General features: G+C 43.5%; 2 protein-coding genes across 5 annotated transcripts in view; both read left to right on the top strand.

Moving 5' to 3' along the window:
* Window positions 1-2,948, top strand: part of tubb5 (tubulin, beta 5) — a 4,465-nt gene extending 1,517 nt beyond the window's left edge. The window contains exons 2-5 of the mRNA XM_020093072.2: window positions 1,132-1,240; window positions 1,499-1,609; window positions 1,711-1,955; window positions 2,076-2,948. Of these exons, the coding sequence (XP_019948631.1) occupies window positions 1,132-1,240; window positions 1,499-1,609; window positions 1,711-1,955; window positions 2,076-2,888 (1,278 nt within the window). The 3' untranslated portion in view covers window positions 2,889-2,948. The remainder of the gene's footprint in view (window positions 1-1,131; window positions 1,241-1,498; window positions 1,610-1,710; window positions 1,956-2,075) is intronic.
* Window positions 2,949-4,257: 1,309 nt separating this feature from the next.
* mdc1 (mediator of DNA damage checkpoint 1) lies at window positions 4,258-15,361 on the top strand. Of its 4 annotated transcripts, none has more exons than XM_020092878.2 (12): window positions 4,258-4,389; window positions 4,986-5,147; window positions 5,248-5,832; window positions 5,913-5,991; window positions 6,109-7,352; window positions 7,674-7,736; window positions 7,836-11,638; window positions 12,124-12,261; window positions 12,949-13,131; window positions 13,267-13,392; window positions 13,961-14,071; window positions 14,180-15,361. In XM_020092878.2, exons 2-12 carry the CDS (start codon window positions 5,012-5,014, stop codon window positions 14,372-14,374), a joined length of 6,663 nt encoding a protein of 2,220 aa, XP_019948437.2. In that variant the 5' UTR covers window positions 4,258-4,389; window positions 4,986-5,011; the 3' UTR covers window positions 14,375-15,361. The 4 variants fall into 4 exon arrangements, with proteins under 4 accessions (XP_019948437.2, XP_069393660.1, XP_019948438.2 ...); XM_069537559.1 differs by having other exon boundaries at window positions 4,337-4,389; window positions 4,983-5,147; window positions 7,677-7,736; XM_020092879.2 differs by having other exon boundaries at window positions 4,337-4,389; window positions 4,983-5,147.
* The last annotated feature ends 707 nt before the right edge of the window (window positions 15,362-16,068 follow it).

Raw genomic sequence — 16,068 nt, 5'->3', positions numbered from 1 at the left:
ATGCCAACTGCAGTAAACAGTTTCTATGTGCTCTATTGGCCTGTTGAATTAAAGTTAATGCAGTACATAAGGCTCCATTGTACAAAATGAAATATCATTTGTGCTTTGTGTTTGTCCATTGTTGTGTTACTGGTGGCCCGGCAGGGAGGACCCACATTTGTTTCCATTCCCTCAGGACTCATTGATTCAGATGTCCAGTGGATATGATTGACAGAGCTGCTGAGGGAATGTTTTGTGGTGAATTAGGTCAGGGTGTGGCATTGCTTTCCTGCTTATTGTCCCCATTCTTTCTCTTTGATTATTTTCACTCTTTACTGAAGGCTTATCCATCGCATCACTGTCAACTCTTTGTCATCTTCTCTGTCTTTTAGCTGTTCCCTTTTTTCCGCTCTTAGTTCTGTTGCTCTGTGGTCTCCCTCATATTAAGGTCACTTGGTCATTTTTGCTGTACATGGCCTTATTTTAATGTCATGATACTCTGTCTGTAGCTGACTCCCAATCTCTTAAGTACTGAGCTGCAATACAGCCTGCTTATCCTGATTACTCTAAATCTGCCTATTGCTGCTGTAAGCACAAAATCACATGCTGTATGAGCAAAAAAAATGTCTGTGTTGAAAGATAATAGATAATATGGCCATGCAAATGGCTGCCTGTGTATGCAACAGTCACATCTACTTTTGGGATTTAATACACAGACTTTTAAAGATCTGAGTGTGGTCCTTTAAAAAGCAAACAAGACTTGAATACAGATCTGAAGACAATCAGTGTCTTCAGTGCATCACAACTGCCTGTGAATAGAGGTCATGTTGAGTTTTGCTGGTAGACTCATCTGAGGCCCCTTTGTGCTCTCTCTCCTTTTCATTTGACATCTGAAAGAACTGCTTTCTGCTAGGTCCTCAGACGGCAGCAATGGAAATATTCAGCTGCCATGTATGAATTGAGTTCAGATATGGTTTTGTTACAGGGGGAAAAATCCTGTCATTTTCAGCAGGGCCCCAAAAAATAGTAAACTCACGGCTGTTTTTCTCGTTTAAAGTCCCTGGTCCCATGAACCGCACTGCTAATGGATAGATGCATACTTTCTTTTACAAGTAACCATGCCATGCGATACATTCCATTTTCTGTTTCTAGTTCTGGGAAGTGATCAGCGATGAGCACGGCATCGACCCCACAGGGACTTACCATGGAGACAGTGACCTGCAGCTGGACAGGATCAGTGTTTACTACAATGAGGCCACAGGTTAGTTGTTTTCTTATCATGTGATTTATACATAAAGGTTGAACTGTGGGTACATAATTTCTGCTTGGTCATTTCATGCTGAAGTATAACATTAGATGTACTATTCTCGTGTCTCCTGTCATGTGAGAATGTTTTTCACACATTAAATATCCAGTGTAACATTCAAAAATGTGGTTTCCTGCATTATTGAGCTTTCTGCTTTTTCTCCTCTGTTTTTCCTCTGTCTCCCTGTCGCCTCTCGTCCTCTACCTCATGGAGGAGGTAAATATGTTCCTCGGGCCATTCTGGTGGACTTGGAGCCTGGCACCATGGACTCAGTGAGGTCTGGACCCTTTGGGCAGATCTTCAGACCTGACAACTTTGTTTTCGGTAGGTGGAATAAAGACACTTCTTGTGTCACTGAATGACTACGGCCTTTTATAAACGGGGAAAGAGAATGGTTCACATGCATGTCACTGCTTCCCCTCCAGGTCAGAGCGGTGCTGGAAACAACTGGGCTAAGGGTCACTACACAGAGGGAGCTGAGTTAGTGGACTCAGTCCTGGATGTGGTCCGCAAAGAGTCAGAAAGCTGCGACTGCCTGCAGGGCTTCCAGCTCACCCACTCTCTGGGTGGTGGAACTGGATCTGGTATGGGAACCCTTCTCATCAGCAAGATCCGTGAGGAGTACCCTGACCGTATCATGAACACATTCAGTGTGGTGCCTTCCCCCAAGGTAAAGTCCCTTTGTGAAGGCGTATGAGATGTTTTGGTTTATAATTTTAGTTCTTCTTGCCATGGGTCTCTTTTCTAAGATCATGAGACTGAAGAAATCATGTGTGTTTTCTGTCCTCAGGTGTCCGACACAGTGGTTGAACCTTACAATGCCACCCTGTCAGTCCACCAGCTTGTGGAGAACACAGATGAAACCTACTGCATTGACAATGAAGCTCTGTACGACATCTGCTTCCGTACTCTCAAATTGACCACACCCACTTACGGAGACCTTAACCACCTGGTGTCCGCCACCATGAGTGGGGTCACCACCTGCCTGCGCTTCCCTGGTCAGCTCAATGCTGATCTCCGCAAACTGGCTGTCAACATGGTGCCTTTCCCTCGTCTGCACTTCTTCATGCCTGGTTTTGCCCCCCTGACCAGCAGGGGCAGCCAGCAGTATCGTGCCCTCACAGTGCCCGAGCTCACACAGCAGGTGTTTGATGCCAAGAACATGATGGCAGCATGCGACCCACGTCACGGCCGCTATCTGACCGTCGCCGCTGTGTTCCGTGGCCGAATGTCCATGAAGGAGGTTGACGAGCAGATGCTCAACGTGCAGAACAAGAACAGCAGTTACTTCGTTGAATGGATCCCCAACAACGTCAAGACCGCTGTCTGTGACATTCCACCCCGTGGCCTCAAGATGGCCGTCACTTTCATTGGCAACAGCACGGCCATCCAGGAGCTGTTCAAGCGCATCTCTGAGCAGTTCACAGCAATGTTCCGTCGCAAGGCCTTCTTGCACTGGTACACAGGTGAAGGTATGGATGAGATGGAGTTCACCGAAGCTGAGAGCAACATGAATGATCTGGTGTCTGAGTACCAGCAGTACCAGGATGCCACTGCTGAGGAGGAGGGTGAATTCGAGGAGGACGCTGATGAGGACGCCTGAAGACGAAGATCTGACGGTCAAGACATCAAATTCAAAATGAAAAATAATCAAAAGGAAAAATCCACAAGACTAATGAAGGAACCAACATAGTGTTAAGAGCAGTGCTAGAACTACTACAGCTTTAGCGTATGTTAGATACCCTTTGTCATTCACTGCTAATAAAGTTGTAAAAAAAAACCGTGTTTTCCTTTTCGTTAATGTGTGCATACGTGTTTCTGTGGGTTTATGGAATGAGGGAGTCATGACCCTGCAGTGTGATCAAGTGGTAACTAAATAACAGATGGAGTAGATCATCTGTAGTGCTTACAGGTGCAATGAGGCCTCAGAAAAAAATGCAGCTGCTAGGCCCATATTCACTTCACACAGATCCCAAGGTTGTCATGTGTTTATTTGATTAAACCCACTTTGTTAGTACTAGACAACATTTTAAAAGGTAACATAATTACGATGCTCCTGAACTGTGGACACAAGGACCCTTTTCATTTGACAACACTTTGGCAAAAACAGCAAAAAAAAACATACAGTGGTGTCATCCACATGATCTAGGGCTAGACATTATAATTCAACCCTAAACAGCATTATTTACACCATGTTTTTAGCCTAAATATCCGCAGTTTTCCTCCTAGTTAATGCTGACAGTAGAAAGTATTCACGAGTTGCAGTATGGAGGCAATTTTATGGTTTTCATTCTGTTTTCTTATGTTTGAAGAAGGGGTCCCATTTTCTTCAATTGTATTATATTTGGTCACAACGCTGTTTACCCCTGAAACTCCAAATGTGTTGTGGACTCAAACACTTCACATGCCCCTCCATCAGCATAGTGGTGAGATGATAATGAGTGAATTTTCATTTTTGGGTGAACTATCCCTTTAAAGCCCACATTAAACAACTTTACATCGATGAATTGTGTTTTATTTATTTTCATGTAAATAAGAAAACAGAGGGCTTGGGGGATCCGGGTCCCCCTGTGGTTCTGAGACCCAGGATGGGTAAAGCATGTTTTCTCTGGAGCAGCAAGAAAATGAAGCCTCAGGACAGAGAAATGAAAGAAAATCACTTCAGACCACTGAATAGTAACTATTGTTGGAAGTATCTGTCAGCTAACTTCTTGCAATTATGATTTATACAAACGTTTATATAGCCCGTGACTGTTATCCCTTCTTTTAAGCATTTAAAATCATATTGGATCAATTTAAACAATGAATCGACTTGATCCAGTTTTACTTTACGGTCCCTTTAAAATTAAGTGGGTATAGCGGGAAAAAGACAGTATCAACCAATCACGCTTCAGGCAGCTTTATCCAATCACAGACATTTTAAACTAGCCTCGGTGTCGCTATCCAATGGCAACAGATTTCAGTGTGAGTGGCGTTCATACCATCCAATCGCTAGCGGCTAAAACGCCTCACATGGGCGTTGTAAAGTGTTTTCCAGGAAGTGAATGCTCCATTATGTGTTTATAAGTGTTTTATATTCTCGGACCGAGACGAGCAGTGTGAAGGTGGGCTGCAGGGTACTGTGTTTTATTGATTAGACGACTCCAGCAGATGATAACATGAAAAACGTGCACGCTGCTAACGAACACATGAGCTAATCTGTCAAGCTACTTGTTCAGTCTCGTAAACTTCCTCTTTGAGTTGTGTGGTTGTTTATACAGATAGCAATAGTTTTAAAAGTAGAAAGATACCAATTTCGTCTCAGTGGCCATTAACATTAACTTATATAAAGAGTCGTTTAAAGATGGCGTTTACGTGTGAAGTAGCCAAACTAGCGGTTATTAAGTATTTTCCGTTGTTTTGTTTTTATCCTGACCGGAAGTTGGATAGCTGTGAACTGATGGGATCTGACAAGAAATGTTGACACAGTTAAAACAAAAGTTATATCCGCGTGTCTTCACATTATTTAGATACAAAACCTAATATTAGCAATTATACAACAGATAAATATTAAATAGCACAGGCTCGAAGCTAGAGATCATCAGTTAGCTGTCTCGGCTAACGTTGCTTGCACAGTTATTTTGACGAGATCACCAACTGGAAACGTTGTTGGGTTTACACGTCAACATTACACATACTTGTTTGTGTCTGTGCTCAGCAGTGATCTTATCGGACCCTGTGTGAAGAATGGAGGCTACACAGGTGATCTCTGACTCATTCCTGGAGTCAGATGAGGAAGAAAATGAAGAGGAGGATGATAATAAGAGGGGTCAGCCATTGGCTAAACTGTGCATCTTAAAAAACGAGCACGTCCCTGAGACAGGTGAGTGATCTACTGCTGCTTTTATCACAAGGTTGTTTGCTGATATAATCTATGGGTCTTGTTTATGTTCTTCTTACAATGGATGTTCTCTGTCACTCAGAGTTGCCCCTCTTTTTGGGAGTTAATGTCCTGGGCCGTGACCTTAACGCCTGCAGCCTGCACCTGCCAGCACCTTCAATATCCAAGCAGCACCTGACCATCAGCATCTCTGTCTTCAGCAGAAGAGGTCATAGCAGTAAAGAGGATGTAGAGGCTTTGGTTTGGGACCTCGGGAGCATGAATGGGACCCGCAAAGGCCGTTTAAAGCTGACACCTAACGTACGCTATGCCCTCAATGATGGTGACAGTTTGGTGGTGGCAGACATCCCATGTCAGTATGTCAGCTGCACTGTAGAAGCAATCTCTTCCCTAAAGGGCATGAGGACTTCTGTGAGCAGAAATACGGGTGTAAAGGCTGGTTCACCGGATGTCTCTGGAAAAAAGGAAGATGACAAAAGCACAGACAGCAAGAAATGTGAAAATGGAGACAAAAAGGCAAGAGTGGCATCAACCGAGACTCCTGTCAGGGCCAGTTGCCTCTCCTTAGAGCAAACACCAACCCAGCCACAGGGGACCCTGGTCCCAGAATCTGACTTGGACTCAGATGGAGAAAGAGACGGAGGAGGCAGAGGGCGTAAGACTTTAGGTATGTATATTCTGTATGTTTAATATTAAGCTCTGTTTTGTGTCTGCTGCTCTACAATTTTATCTTTATTGTCTCTACAGTGTCTGATTCTGACTCCCATAAATCTAGTCCTGCTTGTTCCACATTCTTGAGTCCCACAAACAAAATTGTCCCTGAAAGGTATCTTAGCAACACTTTTTTGAGCTTTGCTAGTCTCTGTAAATATATGCTTTTATACAGTTTTCTTTTATTCCCAAATAACCATGCTTGTCACCTCTGTTTTCCACTGTCTGACAGTGAGGATGAAAGTCCTATCACACCATCCTCCTCCACTAAAAATAGGCCATACAGACATGTCAGATTCAGCAAGGAAGAGACAGAAGTAGATGTGGCTGGACAGCGGCTGGAGGAAAAAAAGACACTTGCGATCGTGGATGACAGTGAAGAAGACGAAGGAGGAGAGAAAGAACACACTCTGTCTGTTCTTCCTCCGAAGTCTAAGGAAAGTGGACAACATGTACCAGTGACACAGGAAAGAAATGTCAGTTTTATGGGAGATGATGAGTTGCCTGTCTCTACATCAACAGTCACAAAAGATGTGATCGTTGTATTAATCATGGACAGTGACAATGGTGTGGAGGGACAGGAGGAAGGGGTGGCATCTGCAGGTCCTGTGAACTTGAACATAAACCAAGTCAGTCAGCCACCAAACACTGCCATCTTTCACATGGACAGTGATACAGATGTCGATGAGGATGAAGATGCCTTGGACAAAGTTCTTAAAACTGTGATTTCCTGTGATGACAGTACCAAACTTTCTCATGTTAACTCAGTTATTCAGCCTGAGGGAATTACTATGGACAGTGACACTGATGTGGATGACGATGCTGCTGTGTCAGACACTGCCACAAAAGCAAAGCCCATGTCAGTTCAGAGTGCATCCACAGCTGACTCTGCTCCTTTAATGCAACCAAAAGATTTCCGCCTTGACAGTGACACAGATGTTGACGATGAAGACGAAAGGAAATGTGGAACAAATGAATCAAGCTCTAAAATAGACACATTTTCCATTAAATTGGCCACAACTCCAGCTGGGCCTGAATCTGCCGCTGTTGCTCCTCATGGCCTACATTTCGACAGTGACACAGATGAAGAAGAGATCCCTGCCCCTACACTCAATGAATCCCCAGTGGTGTTTGCTGCAGACAGAGGGGTTGCTATTCTGTCTGACAGTGACACAGACGTGGAAGACGATTCTCCTCAGGTTATGTCTCAAGCTGTCACAACCTTGTCTGCCTCTCCTGGTACCAAGCCAGCAGCTCTTGAGTCAGATTCGGATGCAGACACAGATGTGGAGGGGTCAGGCCAGAACGGATCCAAACCAACTGACCTCAGATTGGACAGTGATACAGATGTGGAGGATAAGGAGGTAGACATTGACGAGGCAGGTGATGACCAGATCCCTAATTTAGGCGAAGAAAACGCATCTCGGCTGATGGTTCCTCTTCTGCAGAACTGCTCTACTCCTGTACAACTGTCAGGTAATTAATGAACACATTTTAAAATTAGAACTTAATGGAGTGAATGTAGGATACAACTAATGATTATTTTCATTATGTATTATGAATCAGAAAAAAATAAGAATATATGTCTAGAAATAGGTTCAAATTCTTGTATATGAATAACTGGAAAGGAGAGATTCTTCACTTCACTGAAGTGAAGTCACAGTTTTTGATTTGAAGACACACTATGACCTTCTTGATCCACTGTATACATTATTTAATACTTTTGTTTTTAACATTTGCATTTAAGCATGTTTAAATTGTCTGAATTTTGTTTTTTTGACTTTGGGATGGTCCCAGAAGGAGAGGTGGAAAATATGGCTACTCAGGCTTTCGTAAGTCCCTCTTCAGTTCCATTTAGGGGTGAGTCAATTATTTTTTTAAAAGCACGTATCCTTGTTCTATGACAATGTATACCAGAAAGTTCCACAAGTATCTTTTTCTGTCTTCTCTGTTTGCCAGGTGCTGCAGGCCCTGCTGTAAGACCTGTAGCATTGTCATCCTGCTCAGACAGCCAGGAGGAAGAGGACTTTCTGGTGGCTGAGACGCAGTCCTTCATTCTTCAGACCCGAGATTTCCAAAACAACCCTCCACAGGACCATGCCATGGACCCCACCCAAGCTTTTTGCCTTGAAACTTCTGATGATGAAATGGATCAACCGTCCAGCAGAGACAGGTCTTTTCAGCTGGGATTGTCTGAAAGCAGCCACCGACAGTGTCAGGCCCAAGCTCTAGCCATGGAGAACACCCAGGCATTTGTGGAAAGGAGTGTGAATATGGAAGATACCCAAGCATATGCAAATACCCCAACAGCAGATAGAACCTTTGCAGACAATGATGCAAATATGGAGGCTACACAGGCCTATGGAGAGGATGAGGAGCCTGACAGACGTCCTGAAAAAGAAGATCGGACAGATTTGGTTCTAGAAGCAACACAGGCATATATTTCAAAGTCAGAAAGTGATTCAGAGAATGAGATGGATGAAGATGAGAGCAAAGATATTACTGCTACTGCTGAGACTCAGCCTTTTGGCTTTACTACTTCATGTACTCCTTCCATGGCTGAAACCCAACCAATATCTGCCTTTGAGGAAGAGGAGAGTGTGGCAGAAGAGAGTGAGGAACATAGGAAGACAATTAAACCTCAGCAAAGAATGTCTGGTGAAGTTTTATCAGTAGCTCAAACTCAGCCCATGAATGCATGTGGTAATGAAGAAAGTGATGATGAAGAAGAGGAGCAGACACAGCCTCTCATTGGTTCAGGTTTATTAGGTGCTGAAACTCAGCCCATGGCTACAAGTGATGATGAGGACTTAATTCCAGGCCCACGAAAAAGAAGAGCGAAGCAACTGTCTGAAGAAGAGGGGACGCAAACACTCACAAACTCTGAGGTCTCTACAGTTGTAATTCAGACAGTGGATGCAGGTGAAGGTGGGGAAAGTGGTGAAGAAGAAGAGGAGCAGACACAGCCTCTCACTGGTGCAGGTTTATTAGTTGCTGAAACCCAGCCCATGCACGTTGGTTGTGCTGAAACTCAGCCCATGGCTACAAGTGATGATGAGGACTGGATGCCAGGCCCACAAAAAAGAAGAGCGAAGCAACTGTCTGAAGAAGATGGAACGCAAACACTCACAAACTCTGAGGTCTCTGCAGTTGAAATTCAGACAGTAGATGCAGGTGAAGGTGGGGAAAGTGATGAAGAAGATAAGCAGACACAGCCTCTCACTGGTGCAGGTTTATTAGTTGCTGAAACCCAGCCCATTCACTTTGGTTGTGCTGAAACTCAGCCCATGGCTACAAGTGACGATGACGACTTGATGCTAGGCCCACGAAAGAGAAGAGCAGAGCAACTGTCTGAAGAAGAGGAGACGCAAACACTCACAAACTCTGAGGTCTCTGCAGTTGAAATTCAGACAGTGAATGCAGGTGAAGGTGGGGAAAGTGATGAAGAAGACTCGATTACAGTTTTTAGAGGAAGACGAGCAAAAGCACTGAAACTTGAGGAGACGCAATCCCTCTCTGGTAGTCTATGCTCCGAAACTCAGCCCATGGGTGGATGTGAGGGTGAGCAAAGTGACGAAGACGACTCAATTCCTGGCCCACGAAAAAGAAAAGCAAAGCAACTTCGACTTGAAGATGAGGACACACAGCCTCTCACTGTTGGAACTCAGCCAGTGGAAATGGTTGAAGATAAGGAAAGTAATGATGAGGACTCGTTTCCAGGTCCAAGAAAAAGAAAGGCAAAGGCTCTGCAACTTCAAGAGGAGGAGTCACAAACGCTTTCAAGTTCTGAGGTCCCTGCTGTTGAAAGTCAAGTGACACAATCTGAAGCTGGAACCAGTGGAATCAGTGTTAGAGATAAACAAGGGTCAAGGGCAAGAATAAGAGAGGAGGAAGAACAGACAGAGTGTTCAGAATCTCCAAAGAGACAGACGAGAGGGAAGAGTAAAGCTTTGCCAACTACCAGAGGAAGAGGGGGAAAATCCGGGCCTGATCGGGATGAAAGTGAGGTAGAGGAGGAGGTAGAGCAGGGTAGGAGAACAAGGGGGAGAACGTTTACAAGGAAGCAGAAAGACGATGAAGAAGATGGAGAAAAGTGTGAATTTGAAAGAAATAAACCTGTTGAAAATGGCAAGCGAATAAAGAAAAAACTAAAAGGATTGGGAGAGGAGAGAGATGTTGCAGACGTAAGAGATAAAGAGAGAAAAAAGAGGGAGATAGAGGAAATAGAGAGATGTATAATGGAAGAAAAAATCAAAAAAGAAAATAAGGAAGAACAAGAAAGATTGAATGCTGAAAACATAGAGAGGATAAGACTCGAACAGGAAAAAGTAGAGAAAGCGAGACAGGAACAAGAAGAAAAGGAAAGAGCTGATCGAATACAAAAAGAGAAAGAACAGTTTGAGAAGAAAAGAGATAATGATGAAAAGGAGAGATTGGAACGTGAAAAGGCAGAACGAGAAGAGAGAAAGAAATTGGAAAGGGAAAGAAAGGAGCAGGAAGAAAGAGAGAGATTGGACAGAGAAAAGAGGGAATTAGAAGAGAGACTTGAGAGGGAGAGGAGGGAAGAAGAACACCAAGAAAGACTGCAGAGGGAAGAAAAGGAATGGGAAGAAAGAGAAAGACTGGAGAAAGAAAAAGAGGCCAAAGAACAACAAGAAAACAAATCTAAAGTGCGTATGAGAGGTCGAGGAGCAACGAATAAAGCTACTACTGCTGCATGTTCAACAGAGCAAGACTCAGCTATATTAGCAGATGATGATGTCCCAGCGAGGAGAACCAGATCTCGCTCCAACTCCTCTAACTCGATCAGCTCTGAGAGATCTGCGTCAAGTATCAACACCCAGCAGGGCCGCGGGAGAGGTCGAGGCAGAGGAGCAAAAAGAACCAGCGAGCCACCTAAGACAGTCGTCGTCAGAAGCAGCAACAGGAGGAGGACGGTGGCTGCAGAGACAACAGAGCAGGACAGTAATGATAGCTGCAGTGTGAGATCTCAAAGCAGAGGAAGAGGAGGCAGGCAGCGAGGAAGACCAAGGATAACAGAGGCTGTGCCAGACTCTATCCCTTCTATCAATAGTCAGAGTGATCAGAATTCTGCTCCCAAACCTGCAGCCAGAGGTAGGAAGGGCAGGAAAACTGAGCCATCCTCTAGTGCAGTTCCTCAGGAAGATGATAAAGAGAAGGCAGACTCACAGCATACTCGTACCACAAGGGGACAGCGCAGAGCCACGACAAACATCTCTGAATCAACTGCTGCAGACGAGGATAAGCAGTCCAATCAGGACGAAGGTCACGGCAGTGAGGAATCACGTCTTCCTGAGAGGAATGTCTGGGGCAGAGCCCAAAAATCAGCAGCTTCTGCAGCCAGCAATGGAGATGAAGCGAAAGACAAAAGACAAGAAAGGAAGAGAGAGCTCGAGCCAAATAAAGAGGAGGATTCTCACAGTAGTGCCAACATTTCTAAAGTAAAAGAGAAAGTCCGAGCAGTAGAGACAACACAGGAAGAAGGAAAAGATGAAACTAAAGATGAGAATCCTGTCCAAGCTAAGAGGAGAGGTAGAGCATCTAGTGCTCAAGTCAAGAGGGATGCAAAGGAATCTCCTTTTGAAGTAGAGGGGAAAAATGTGAGTGAGAAAGTAGAGATTGGTGAGAAGAGGGGCAGACGTCGACCATCAGTCGTCCAGAAGAATAGGAAAGAGGAGCAGGAAGAGAGTGGAACTTCTGCCAATTCCCTGACACAGGAGGCTAAAGTACAGACTCCAGAGGTGACTTTCACTTTTAAACATGAAATGAAAATGAATGAAATTAAATTTAAAAGTCAAGTTGTTATTTTTATTAAAACACATTAAGGCTGAAACACAAATTGGAGAAAACATAGTAGCAGAGTGTCCAGTAACTTCTGTCCTTGAAAAATGAGGCTTTTACCTCGGACAAAGGCCCTGGTGCATTTCTCTCTGTGACTCAGCCTTTCCATCAAAATGTACTGCGATCAACATCAGGGACTCTCTAAGTCTCTCCCCACTCTCTTTGCAACAAGAGTAGCCTGACTTGCTGTGCATCAACATTAATACACTAATAAATTAAGAGGCTTAGTGATCACACAGCCAATTCCCAGTCTTATGTTATATGGCTTCTTTACTCTGCTCACCATTCTCCTAGTGTGTTTTCACCATGTTTTTCTTCATCCTTGCATAACCTTGTTGTTTCTCTCTTTACTCCCCCTCACCCCCATTTTTCTCTCTTTTAACAGCCACAGACTCCGACCAGCAGAGTATCCCGGAAGCGACAGGCTCCTGTGGACTCCTCCCCTGTGGCAAAGACTCCTCGCTCCTCCTTGTCTTCCCCTGCAGCTAGAGGTCGACTACAAGCTGCGAGTCAGGCCTACAAAGTCAGTTTGTGTATCTGTGTTTGTCTCTTTGATAAACCTGTGGGCGTTTTTGACAATCAAGTTATGCACAAGTGGGATAATTGTAAATATTTGAATGAATACATATTTGAAAATGAGATGGAAAAAATTGAGGCCACTCTCATATCTTAAGTATAGAGCTAGAGCCAGATTGTGATTAACCTAAATTAGCACTGATATTGGAGCCAGGGGGGACAGCTAACCTGGCTTTCTCCAAATTTCAAAAACACACCTACTGCTACGTCTGATGTTTTGAGCAATCCTCACACAATCTTATGTTTTTGTAAGGAGTCACATGTCTCTGTAAACTCATATTGAAGTCAAAAAACAATTTTCTAACAGTGGTTTTAAGACATAACTCCTCGTAAAAAGCAAAATTTGACATTTTAGTTTGTCGAGGGGATCTTTCTGCATACATTTCTGACCTTTGGACAGAGCCAGGCTACCTGTTTCCCCCTGTCTCCAGTGTCAATGCTAAAATAGGCTAATCACCTCCTGGCTCTGGCTTCATATGGAACTGACAGAATTGTCTTGGCATGAAAATTAATAGGTGCATTCCCCAAAGTATCACACTCACACGTTTAATCCACATCTGCAGAGTTGAACAGTTCTTTGTGGTTTGTGCAGTCATTGAAGCTTTGACCCGAGATGCGTCTGTCATTCCCTCAGGTGCTGTTCACAGGCGTGACAGATGAAGCTGGGGAGAGAGTGCTGGCTCGTCTTGGAGGCAACATGGCTAAAGGTGTGGCAGACATGAACTGCCTGGTGACTGATAAAGTGCGCAGGACTGTCAAGTTCCTTTGTGCTGTGGCCAAAGGAATCCCAATTGTCACCACATGCTGGTTGGAAAAGGTTAGTTACTGTATGAAGAGTTTATCCCAGACTTGTGTTTTTTTTTCTCCCCTTGATAATATAATATGGACATGTACTGCACACACTAATACAGAGATATACTCACCTAGACGCTCTCCTGTCATGTTGTTTCAGAGCGGTAAAGCTGGGAGCTTCCTGTCACCTCATGCTTTTGTTGTGAAGGATCCGGAGCAGGAGAAGAAGTTTGGTTTCTGCCTGCAGACTTCTCTGACAGTTGCCAGCAGTCACACTCTATTACAGGTACTCCAACTCATTCATCCTATGTATTTCTGAGCTTGACAGTGAGAGGCTGACAGTGTGTCAGCATTGTGCTTCCCTTGGAAAATGGTTTAGGGATGGTGGGTAATATTGACTCTTGAGCAATAGTGAGTCATGGTGGGAATCCAGAAGTGTTATGAGAAGAATCATCCATTTCCTGTAACACATCTTATTGTCTTTTAGCTCAGTGTCTATGTTGTTGAGGGTGCTCACATCATTACAAGATGACAGTGTTGATTGTTTACTGTTAAAGCCTACAGGACATAATTTGTCATTTACTTTCAATGTCGTGGTTTTATGGGCACTTCACATGTGGACGCAGATGGTAATGTTTCAATTTCTGTTACACGTTCTCCTGCACTGTCATCAAAACTGCCAAGGGATTGTTACCACATATTCTCGTGACAAATCTAGAATTAGGAAACAGTATACATGTGTGATACCATAATCCAAGAGTATTGATTTCCTGAGGCATTTTTGCACAGATTCAATTAAAAACAGAAAAATCTAATTTGTTAGGATTTTGTTCACTTCCCTCCTATTCTCCTAGGGATATGAGATCCACGTTACAAAATCAGTTAAGCCGGAGCCAGCTCAAATGAAAGACATTATCTGCTGCAGTGGAGCAACATTTCTCCCCAAGATGCCCTCTTCTCACAAGGTACCAAACAAACATTAAACATTTCATGATTGCAATCTGTCTTCACATTGCATAATTTACCTTAAATCTAAATCCGTAAATAACAAGTTTTATTTTCTGTCATCTCAGCCTCAGACTGTAGTGATTTCCTGCGAGGAGGACTGGTCGCTGTGCGGCCCGGCCGTGTCTTCATCCCTCCGTGTCGTCACTGCCGAGTTCATTCTCTCAGGAATCCTTCAGCAGAAAGTTGACTTTCAAACACACGCACTCTCTGCTCCTGTCACTAATGCAGGAGGCAGAGGAAGGGGCAGGAACAAGACATAGCATCAATACAGTCATGCACTTTCACAGCATATGTCAGTAAATCTGCGTAAGTGTGTGCGGTCTTATCTGTAGATACCCTTTCAAACCAGAGACCTCTTGAAGCACTAGTGAGTCAGCTGTTTGCCTCTATTAAACACTTGAAGAATGTTTTTGTCAAAAGGTGATTGTACATAAATGTAAAGACATTTTGTATATAACAGAGTGATGTGTGAAGCTTAACAAAGGGACAAGTGTCTCAGATTTTAATGTTTCAAAAATGTACTCTCGGTATACGTCTTCCCCTGCAGGTTTTAAAATGATTATCGCTGAGAGTGATGTTGCTCCTTCAAATTTAGGGTCCTTGTGGCTCTCTTCCTCCTGTGTGTTCCGCCTCTCCCTTTATACAACAAATAGAGCTGGAATTAACACGGCTAAATTGCTGCTGCTCAGTGTGCTAAGTGCTTAAACTTAATCAGCCTTTTTGGCAGGTGACCAACCATGATGCAGGGAGTTTTATAAATCATGTTGGGATGGTGGAACATTCGAACCGATGGGATGTGTTTAGAAATCCATCAGCTAAAGCGTCCAGATGATGGAAAAAAAAGCTTGTTTCCTTCCCTGATATGAAGTGCATATAGTGCCTTCTACATCTTAGTAATCATGAACTACCAGTGTATTTGTTGTTCCTATGTCTCCATTAACCACCACCACCTACTCCATTAAGGCCTCGTCCAATCCTATTACCTCCACAGATGAGATATATGCACCCGAATGCTGATGCTGCCTCTACATCAATATCTTATGATGTTTGTCCTTGCCGTGCATTCACCTACTGTCTCTTTACCTTTTAGCATGCAGCTTTGAAGGTATGTTGTATTTGTATGGTAAATGTCATTGGTGTTTTAAAAACAGACTCATTAGCTCTAGTTTTTTGAGCTTTTGCCAACTAATATCATGACATCAGTCTGTACTGTCAATGAAAATATTAAATACTTCCTTTGCCTTTAAGCATATGTTTGCATCTGTACAGACAATGTGACCTTAATTGTATAGCTGTGCCTTTGTGACTGTAAAAATAGAAACCAAAACCGAAGATCAACTTATATTAGCTTTCTCTAAGCTTTTGATGAAATTGACTTCAATCCCACAATTGCAAAGAAGTTATGTTGGGAAGTATAAGAGAGTATGTTCCATGCAAGGCCTTAGAATTTAGCATATCCCTGTAGATTTGTACATAATTTCCCTTTAATATAATCCATATGTTGTTTCCATGTTATTTTATGAGAATTACAACTCAAGATTTTAAGCCTAAATGTCCCGTGATCCTCCTCTGGAGCCGTGTTCATGTGTCGATCACAGCGGACATACAGGCTGAAAACATGGTGTAAATGAGGCCGTTTCCAGTTGATTTTAAATGTCGGGGTTTATGGACACAGGAGCAGCGCGGAGGCATTTTCTGTTGTTTTTCTACATTTGAAGAATGAGTCCTCATTTACTTCGAATGTGATTTGTTTACCCCTGAAACTCCAGAAGTGTTTTGTGGACCCACCACTTCACCCACCACCTCCATCGACATCGTGGTGAGTAGATCATGAGTGAATTTTCACTATCTTTAAGATCATTCTCTTTATTTTGTATTTCCCGTTAAATCAAAATAAAATCAACCAATTTCCTCAAACCTGACCACCAAGGAAATGCTTTTATCTTGGGGTAAA

The sequence above is a fragment of the Paralichthys olivaceus genome, chromosome 13, assembly GCF_024713975.1.
Source record: "Paralichthys olivaceus isolate ysfri-2021 chromosome 13, ASM2471397v2, whole genome shotgun sequence".
NCBI lineage: Eukaryota > Metazoa > Chordata > Actinopteri > Pleuronectiformes > Paralichthyidae > Paralichthys > Paralichthys olivaceus.
This window is presented reverse-complemented; position numbering and strand designations above follow the sequence as displayed.